At 31.6% G+C, this 11,248-nt stretch overlaps 1 protein-coding gene across 1 annotated transcript; it reads right to left on the bottom strand.

The window, feature by feature from the left end:
* Nucleotides 1-4,234: 4,234 nt before the first annotated feature.
* LOC120127696 (basic leucine zipper 61-like) lies at nt 4,235-5,925 on the bottom strand. The gene is given in 5 exon segments (XM_039145559.1): nt 4,235-4,683; nt 4,960-5,086; nt 5,178-5,268; nt 5,350-5,809; nt 5,812-5,925. Coding segments are annotated over 5 exon segments (945 nt in total). The 5' UTR covers nt 5,921-5,925; the 3' UTR covers nt 4,235-4,525.
* Nucleotides 5,926-11,248: the final 5,323 nt, after the last annotated feature.

Genomic DNA, 11,248 nt, shown 5'->3' with positions numbered 1-11,248 from the left:
CAGAACTTTGATCGACGTTGACCGACCTTTGACTTTGATCGGGTATACCTATCATGATGTTTTCAACGTTCTAAGTCCAATTCCGCAGTCTGTTTTTCGAAATTCAAACCCGAAAGCCTTGAAATTGCCAGTCAAACCCGTTAACTTTGACCGAAAAGTCAAAATTTTCGAAAAGTCGTAGTTTATGTTTTTGACGTCCCAAATCCGTTTTTTGGGTCCATTTCGCCAAACTCGAACTCGATAAGTTGTTTTTGACTGATTTATCACCCGATTCGATCCGTTTTTCGGAATTAAGCTCAGATTTTTATGTAATTTTTGTTGATATGCATCTTAGGAATTATTGGAAGATGATTTCAAGATCGAGGGCGTTCGAATGGAATTTAATGGTCGATCAGTATTACACAAAAATCGAGGTAATACTTTACTACCTCTTTATGCTTTATGGAACATGTTGATATTGGCAAATGCATGAATAAGATAATGTTGGTCACTTATGTGGAGTTAAATAATGAAGTTCTACACTCGATTCGAATACGATAAAAATTCGATAACTGATTATGATTCAGATGACTTTTATAAGAAATTGAGAGATTGTTAGAATTAAAATTGCAAGTTCTGTGTTTAGTGATAAAGAAATCAGTTTAGATCTATATCATATAATTTATTTCATCAAAGGTATTTATATGAGAAATTATGAGAATATTCCGATAGAGTAAAATTACGAAAGTACCCTTATGTTGTAGGATGACAAGAATTGTCCCTAGAAGTTGGTTAATAACTCTGAAAAGACATATTGATCTGATATAATTACAGAGGTGCATAAGAAATGATAGTTTTGCTTAGAAAATTTGGATAACTGGTTTTTAAACCCAAAAATGTTTGTGCAAGATGCTAGAAGACTGTTAAGGGAATCATTTCAAGATCAGAGAATGTTCAGGAAAGAAATTAATCATATGATCTCTAAATTATATTATTTTCGTTAAAAGTTAATACCGAAGTTATCTGATTAAGAAATTATGAAAATGCCCTTGAGAGATAAAAAAAGTCTGAGTTGACCTTGAATGAGAAATCACTTTGAGGATTAGTTCTTAACTCGATAAATTACGGATTTAATTATTAAGATCCGTATTTGTATAGAAGAATTTCCTGATAACATGTTTGTAACTTCTGAGAAGGCAATTAACCTAAAAATGTATGGGTTAAGAATAAATTAGCGAGGGTGCTCTTTTGTTAGAATTGTTCGAAAGGTCTGGAAAAGATGATACGTTTGAATTAAATAATAAGATCGGATGGTAGGAAATTATTGAAATACATTGGATCGGTAAAATGACCAAAATACCCCTGTAATGGAAATGAACCAAGAATATCACCAAGCCCATGAATGAATGGATATCCTCAAGCTTTTAAATGAATGGAAAAACATTGAGCACCAAAATGACCTAGACTAAGAAAATGTCTTGAATTAATTAAGAAATTCAAATAAGCATGGATGTTGTATTACTCTTAAAAGTTATGGACCGCAACTTAAGTCGGTCAACCAATGCTAGTGATATATCAGTACTTGAATGGCATAGGTAACACTTGAATGCTAGTTCGTCTCCTCAAGTTTGGATTGATGATAATTATGGAAGTACTTAGCTCAGCTCAACGCTAGAGCGCATTCGATAGTAAGAAATGAATATTCGTGAGGTAAATCAACCACAAATACCAGAATGATTTGATTATAGGACTAAATTGAATTGATCGGAAGTACAATATATATCTGAAATTTAGAAACGTCTGAATTACTCTGGAAAACTCTGAAGAAATCGGGATAGACTTGATTGCTAAATGAACTAAGTAACCTCAATGACTGAGGATTAAGTAAGTGATTGGGATAAGTCTGGAAACTCTGATGAGTTTGCATAGTATACTAATCCTATGGATTATAAACCACAAATCAAGTACGTTGACATTTCCTAATATCGTTGAAATGTGGAAATGAAATAAATACTATGGAATATATGTTCGTTCCCTTAAGATTTATTCAGTGATGATTCTAACGAGGATATTTGGATAATAAATTTTGGTATTAAAGAGTGAGTACCCTAGAAGGGTAAGAAATTGACCAGTCAATAGACATCAGTTCTGGGAGTTGTTCGATAATTTGATCGATCAATATAAATGGTAAATGCATTGAATCTTCGTTTCTCCTTATCAGCTCAAATCACTCCGGTCATGTTTGATTCATACAAGTAACTCAGATGCAAAGGATTCTGTATACTCCAGATTGGTTGAGTAATGAAATCACTCTCCATAAATATGAATTTATAATTCATCAGTATAAATGTTCATGAACACCTTCTTGATGCACCTGAATCATAGTGGGATTCTAAAGTAACGATTTAAATGTCTGATTTGAATGACTAGTAATTGACTCATTTCAATAAGACCTTGTTCTTGGGATCTGATCAAAAGACATCAGATTCATGTTATCTATGCTGATAACTGAAAAATGCCTCTGATAAATATTGAGATTTCTCTAGTGTGTTCCTTATATTTTAATAAATTGTTTTATTGTTTTAACATGAAGTACACTGAAATCTATTATTATTGTTTTATGGATACACCGACTTAATGGTGATGGCTTATGGAATTATATCATGGCATAAATTGTATCTTGGAGATACTGATTTGTAAAGTACAGCTTTGATCAAGCTGAAAAAATTTATGGACCTAATGTGACTCTTAGGTAGGCTCTGCGACCCTGAGATCATTCTCGGGTAGGCCCTGCTGCCCTAAGATGTGTTCTTAGGTAGGCCTCATGGCCCCGAAACTTTCTTGGGTATGCTCTCAGGCCCTAAGATGTTCCCTTAGGTTAACTCTTCATACGATGGTTTTAAAATACGAGTTTAAAAAGCTCCACTACAGTATGATTTATGAGATTTACCGAACTATCATTTGATTAGTGTACCTATTATGATTTTATCGTACTGTTGGAACACACTAGACATCCTATTCGATCTCTTAAAAACGTGATACTATGAATGCTTCCTATGAATTGACATATTCATGGCTTCTATTCGATGAACTACCAGTGGAACCTCAGATTATTTCGAAAATTTGTATACGTCTGATTGAATAAGGAAATTATGGCTTTCAATTTATCTGCATGTCCTATAGCATCATCTGGTAGTTCTGTATTACTGAGCTTTCCGAAGCTCACTCTATTACTCACCATTGCAGATTAAAAGAATTGTACCAGTGCAGCTATCGACTTTAGTAAGGGAGTTCTTCCGGCGTTGTTTGCAGAGTATGATACCTGTGATTAGGGGGCATGTAATTGTATTTTGTTTTATATAAGAGTCTAAAAATATGTTTTATTTATACATATTGATAAATCATTTTATAAGTTACATGTTTTGATAAAAGTTTTAAATTTTTCGCTATTTTTACGGTGGGTCGCTCCGGTGGCCCTAATGTGACACCCTGGATCGGATCGGACCATCCGCATCAGTCTAAAGGGGTTACACCCTCAATTGCTAAATCTAACAAATGACAACCCAAATTGTTAAGACCCATAACCACACCACTCATATCTATTTTTTGCACCATTCATGATACCAATTGTCAAATTTCTCTCCAAAATAAAATTTATTAAAATCATAATTTGAATACTTAATAAATAAATAAATTATGAATATTAAAGATAATTATTATGGAGTTTCACGAGTAATAAAAGTTATTCTTTCGAGTATTATGAGTGCAGAAAGTTTATATAGACAATGAACTTAATGCGTATATTCTTACACGAGGATGATGATTGAACTACATAGAATTAATAGTATAATTATAAATATTTTTTTACCCCACTTTTTAAAAATAATGTCAAACATACCCCATAAATTGGGCTGGTTAAAAGCAAAATGAAATATAATAACCCTTTAAGTTTTGTAGTTTATCTTTTATATATACACGAGTTTATCTTATAACGATATAGAAAAACTAACAAAGACAAAGGACAAGATTGAAAATAATAATAATAAAAAGAAATCAACAATTATTTTTTTTTCTTTGACATACAATCAGAATGTTCACCATTGCAATACTAGCTCTTTTCAATTTCATCCCTCCCAACACAATCCCACACCCTAAAATCCCCACCAAGTTTTGCCCCCAAACTAATTACAAAAAAGGAAAAAAAGTTAAACTATTTTCAATTTTCATCATAATAAATTGAAAAACAGTCCAATTCCCCAAACAAAACCCACACAATAATATTAATTAATCAATTTTAAAAAATAAAAAAGAATTAAAATGTCACCCTCCTATCTTAGCATCCCACGTGTCCCTTTTTTCAGCCCCTTCAATTTTTCCTTTTTGTCATATAGGGACCCCTACACTAATAGAAAAACAGCAATTGGGAAACACATAACATGAAAAAAATAATTTGCCCCCCAACCCCATTGTTAGATAGCTTTATTGCATATTTATTTATTTTTATTTTACTTTTCTGCACCAGAACTTATAACTGCCATTTCTTTGATCAACTCATAAGTAGTTCTTCATTCTCCGGCGGTGGCAGTATCTGTTGGGACGGTGCATGGTGGTTGTTATTGCTGTTGTTCATTTTCTTGAGGCTTTGTTGTTGCTGATAGACTTGTCTTAGTCTCTCAATTTCCTTCTTCAATGCATCTTGATGAGCTGAAATTTCAATACAAATAGGTAAATTGTACTGCTTAGCAATGTTAATCATTTACCCAAAGTATATTTATAAAAAAAAAAACCTTATATAAAAATAGGAAATTTGCATTTATGTGAAAAATAAAATATGCAATAGACTTTAATGGAATTAATTCAAATAATTGCATTGCAAAAAAGTATCTCATCATGAAAAGGACTATTTTTCTATTAACAAAAATATTTAAGCAATTAAGCTAATAATACTAATTAAATATACAATTAAGAAACAAGTGTTACCATCTTTGAAAATCTTGTCTTGAGCCAAAGCTGCAATTCTTTGCTTCAAAGCACTATTGTCAACATTGAGAATCAGTCTTTGATGATCCAAGAATGCAACCCTTGGTGATAATGCTGATACTTCAGTCTTCATTTTTTGTATATCAAGAAAAAAAATCAGAATTTATTTATATTTTAATAAAAAACACAAGAATACGGATAATATGTTAGTCTAACACCTGTAATGTTGTGACGCTCCTTTCAAGCTCTGAAATATATTGCAGCTTTCTCACTCTTGATCTTTGTGCTGATTGCCGGTTTGCCAGAATTCTGTTCATTGTGCAAATCAATGAAAGGTTTAAAAATGGTGAAAAATTAATGGGGTTTGATTGTTTCTGTTTTTTGTTTTACCTCTTTACCCTCTTCGGATCAACGATGGAGTCGCCATTGGAGTTCGATGGAGGCTGAGTAGCTTGTGGTTCAGTTTTGCATGAGCTCTCCACCTCTCCCGGTTCATTCTTGGGCTGTTGCAGATATAGCGACGGCACCGGTTTCTCATCGTTGTTGCTGTTTTGATCCGACGTCGGCGTCGAAGGGTTCGACGAGGATACGGTCGGGGCAACAGCCATGGTGATGGCGACGTCGTCGGAGAACATAGACATGAGCTGGTCGTCATCAAGGCGGTCGAACACATTGGTCTCGGTCATCATGGCATTGTTGTTGCTATTATTATTATTGTTGTTGGAGTCCCTACATTCTTCCATCAATGGTTGCTCGAGGAAAGCAATGGAGTCACTGATGGAACGATGGTGAGCCCCGCGGCGTGCCGACGAGAAGTCAAGGAACTCATCCACCCAGGAGGGTGGTGGTTCGAGTCATTGATGGTGGTGGAAACAAAGTTTGGCATAGCGGGCAATCTTTGGTGCGGGAATGAAGGCCAATTTTGGGTCATGTTGGGTATTTTTGGAGGTAATTGCGCCATTCGAAACTCAAAAACAAAAGAGGAAGAGAGAGCACGAAAAACGAAGTCAATCTTAATCACTAAAAGCTAACCAACCAACTAACCATAGCATAGCGTATGAGAGAGTGATCTTGAAGGCAATGATGTTAGAATGGGGGGATAAGAGTAATTTTATTAGTTTATATTTGAAGGGGAGGTGGGTCACATGGGGGAGATTAGGGACAGCTAGCAACAGCTGGGGGCTTTTTTCCGATGGGAAAGTCGCAGTGTGAGTTTAATTTACTGGTGGAATCAGCACCACCACGTGCCGATGTGACCCCTTTCATTGCCCTCAACTCTTTTCTTTATTATTTTACATACACAAACATTATCTATTAACCTTTTCCAACATAAGGTATATGCATTTGTGTATTATATGCTCTTTTTTCCTATATATATATATATATATATATATATATATATATATATACATCCACAACTTCCTTGATATTCATCTTCATTCATTCCACACACATCACTTCCACACCTATTTCACCTCAAATTATGCTCAGTCTATATACTATGCATAAATTATTAAGTTTTAAATTTTTAAAAAATACATGAACTAAAATCGATCAAATTATTGTACAGGGACTACATTTGCAACTTAGGCACAGCATATGGGCTAATAATAGAATTCGACTCCTATTTTAACTTTCTTACATTATCTTTTAGGTTCCACCCACTCCTCAAAGTTTGATCTATAGACTATATTTGAAATTGAAATCTCAAAATATTCTAATTGACGCCACACTATATCAATATTGTCTCAGTTAAGTATTTTTCTTAAATCTAGCCTAACCTTTAACTTGAACATTAAATGTCAATTTGAACATGGCATGGAGTATATTTAAAATACATGTTTAACTCCTGCATGGACAACTTAAACATGTTGCGTTTGAAAAGAAAAAAATGAAATACTTGACAGCTAGGCTAAGGGATAAGTGAATATAATATTGACACATTGAGGATTTAATTAAAATATTTTGAAGTTTAGAGACATTTAGAATTTTAATGATAGTTTGGGGAAGTTTGATGTAACCAACCCTTTTTTGTTAATTATTTATATAGAACTAACCTAAAACTTGTGAAATTTTACTCACGGATGATTGCTAATATTATATTAAATAGTAATTTATGAAAAAAAATGATGGAAGAGATCTAACACCATTTTCTAGAAAATAATGTGAACTAACCAATAAATTGTCTATATGATATCTATTAATTTTGTATCTATGACGTGTATTAATTAAATTATAGAAAATAGATATAATCCTAGTTGGAAAGTAAAAATGGAAAAAATAGATATCGGTCCATTTTCTATGAATTATGTTAATTTGAAATTTTGTGCAAATTCAGAAGCATTCAATGAATTATGGTACCAAACTGTTGGTAAACCATTGTTATTAAAAGTTGCTGATAAATTTAGGTTAAAATAACATAATATATATGTATATAAAATTAGTGAAGGATGTATGTGTATTTTAGAGTGGGTACGTGTCCACTATGAAATATAAATTTATATGTTAGTTATTTATTTTATTGAAAGTGTCCACTCTAAAATTTTATTTATGTCTACTTCATACACAATTTTTTTTTTATTAATACACGTGTCAATCCTGAAAAATATTTTGAATATGTCACTACATACGGTAAAACCCTATTAAGAACTTGCTAGTAATATTAATTAAAAGAGTTTAGGGAAAAATATTGGTTATTCCATTTATATTCTCAGCATTTGTAATGCATGTGCCTACTAATAAGTACATGGTATATTGGGTACATATCATTTTATTGACATTGGAAGAAAATCTAATATATATTTTACGCCTAACAAATAATTATATATTTTTAATTTATCTTTAAGGTATTAAGTTTGAGTCCTATTCTATGTAAATTTTGTGTAAATTATCTGGTTAATTTCACTTAATTTGAATTAGTTGTTTAATTAATTATAAAATCTACTTTTAATAACAATTGATTTTGATATCAAGTGATTGTTAAGAACAACAGTTTAGATAATAAGATTTGGATATATTTAAAGATTCAATTTTTAGATTAAGATAGCATTGTGATTCGGATGTTAAAATTATTGACGATTGTAGATTCCAAGAATAGGTAAACGCCGTTGAATATTCATTATCCAAATAGTATTTTAAAAGCACTTACATTCAATTTTTTTTAATACTAACATTTAGTTTTGTTTTTATAAAGAAAATGAACATCGTTAAAAATTTCCTTGTAACATAAAATAAAATCAATTAAGTTAACGGCAGGGAAAAAGAGTACTCAAACATATATATTCACTAACATTTAGATTTAGATTATAATCACTATCCACTATCCACTATCCGAAGCACATACATAAGGTAAAACTAGAATATGAAATCTCAAAGGTTATGGCCTCAACCTTGTCATTAAACTGATGCCTTGATAACCTCCTAAATTTTATAAAATTTCATTTTGGTCCTTAAAACAAATTTCCTAAAATGGAGTACATTGTGTTTGCCCTCCTAAATTCACCAAATATTAATTTTAATCCTTAAAATAAATATCTCAAAAAACAATAAATGGAAATATTTTATTATTAGTCCCAATTAAAAATTGAAAATTCAACTGAGCCCTTAAAATCTATTGATTTACGAAAATTTTCATTTTTTGACTATCATAAAAAGTAATGTTTCAGTTTAAACTCTTGAACATATATATTTTTTAATCTTGACCACCTAAATTTTTATAAGTTTATCTTCACAACAATATAAATTTTCTGACTTCGTTATTGGCATTATAGAGAATATAAGTGTATTATGAAGTATGCATATATAGAAAAAAAAATAATGCATGTAGTGGGAAGATTTAGGGAATTTGGGATAGGGGATGAGCTGTGAAAGAAAGTGAAGTTGTAAGAATCATGTCCTTTCTTCTTCCCCATGTGAACTGTTTGTAAGAGCCCCCACTCCTTTCCCTTTGCTTTGCTTTGTCCCCAAATCAGACTCACATGGACTCTAATGTGACCCTTATTGTTTATTATTATTTTAATTCCCCCCCTAGCTTCTTGGTACCTTCCATCATCTCATGATGGCATTTATGTTGGAATTTTTTATTAAAAAACAAACAAACCCTAATCATGATTAGTTGAAAAATAATGAGGCATGTTCAGTAACCCCTCTGGCAAGTAAAAGTTTGTCTATGATTAATTTATTTTATCCATATTCTAATTTGTACTTTACTTTAATAATCACATAATCATACTTTAACTTCTATAATATATATATAAAGGGTTTCGGTTTGAAATACGAAATAATTATAAATATTGAATTCATCTATTGTTTTCCATGATAAAATGAAATATTATTCACTAAGAGGTTTTGAGTTCGAGTAGTTGCGTTTATAGGGTCTATATGTGTTGTAAATAGATCAATAACGTTCTAAACAAATATTACTTTATATTCACTCAGACTATTTGTAACATCCCAAATTACGGGTTAGTGACTAAATTGTAAAATTTCAGAATTTAGAGATAAAAGTAGAATAATTGAATAGTTCAATGATTTATGTGGAGATATTTCCTGAAAGTTGTTAGTAAATATTAAAGGACTCAAAGGGCAAATGAGTCATTGAACAAGGAAAATAATTAAATAATAATTAATGGGTATTATAATATCCATGTGGAAAATGATTGAAGAGATAAGTTTCCAGGCAATTCTCTTCTCCACGTGAAAGCTCAAGCAAAAGATATTGAGCCTAAACAAGTTCCGGAACAATCAAAAAATTAGGATTGAATCAAAGCAAGGCTAAGGTGAGTGCAATTTAAATTGTACTTATGTTATTGAATAAACATTGGCTTGCGATGAGCCAGTGACGGAGTTACTATGGTAAGAAGTGACTCCTAAAATGTTATATGATTGATGTGATTCTTATGTGACATAATTATATATTTGCATGTATATACAATATATGAATACATGAATAAGATATGACATATGTGCTTACATGAACACATGAGAAATAATATAAGCTATAGGAATATGAAAGAAGCTAGGTGATAAGGACATAGGGAATGAAATGAATACATGGCAATGAAATATGAGTAATATGTTATTGTATGTGTGACATGATTTGAATGAATGATATGAATATGTGATATATGAACATAGAAGATTAAGTGAATGAACATAGACGAGATATAAGAATAAGATATGAATAAAATGATATGAGTTATATGGAAAATATATGTGAACAAGATATGATATATATATATATATATGTTCATGTGAAACCATGCAAAGTGATACGAGCTATGTGACATATGATATGAAATCATATGATAAGTGATATGAATTACACGAAAATAAACTATGTGATAATATGCACATGTGATATGAGATATATGTTTACAAATACATATGGTATGTGACAGAAGAGAAAGAATATGTGATCATATGAAATGTGATAAAGAGCTATGTAAAGAACAAGTGATATGAAATGTTATAATGATAGTGCCCATGTTATGTGATATGAGAGCTAGGGGTATAGTTGGCATACCAAGAGTCGAGGGTTTACCTATGTTCTATGGAACATATGGACATAATTACCTATGCCTTTCGGGACATATGGACAATATACCTATGTTCTAAGGAACATATGGACAGTTTACCTAGGTTCTTCAGGACCTATGGACAGTTACCGAGGTTCTTTATGACCTCTGGATAGGTCCTCCGAGACATTTATACGAGCTGTGGTGACAACATAGTGGTGCACAACCTCAATGTACTCACATACCTTAAGTTCTCAAAGTATACATGGGATTTTAAGAGAGTAAATAAATCAGTTTATGTGATACTATGTTTGCTCTGTTATGAAATGATGTATATGCTTATATGATAAAAGAAATTAGTGATAGTAATATAAGTACCGATAAGCATGTTAATGATATATGTATATGTGTGAATTGATTATATGAAAGGATACACGATATACAAAAATGACAAGTACAAGATCACATGATAAATGGGTTAATGATTATGATAGAGATCATGATAATGATGGTATATGTACATGTATACATTTTGTTATATGAAATGTTTTATGGTTTCCATTATATGTTATATGCCTCACTAAGTCTATGACTTAGCGTGTGATTGTTTTACACGTAGGTTTGGAAAGCGAAAAAGAGAAGTAAAGAGGAACAAGACATGTCAGTTCTCCTTACCGAAGATCAGATCAGAAATGTAGATCGAATTACATGTATTTTGTTAGAAAGAATTTAGTTGGCATGTAATAAAAAGGATTTGTATTGGATAAGCTATG

This window comes from Hibiscus syriacus, unplaced genomic scaffold, assembly GCF_006381635.1.
Source record: "Hibiscus syriacus cultivar Baekdansim isolate YM2019G1 unplaced genomic scaffold, ASM638163v2 tig00110472_pilon, whole genome shotgun sequence".
NCBI classification, from domain to species: domain Eukaryota; kingdom Viridiplantae; phylum Streptophyta; class Magnoliopsida; order Malvales; family Malvaceae; genus Hibiscus; species Hibiscus syriacus.
Note: the sequence above shows the minus strand (reverse complement) of the source record. Positions and strands in the feature narration are given on the sequence as shown.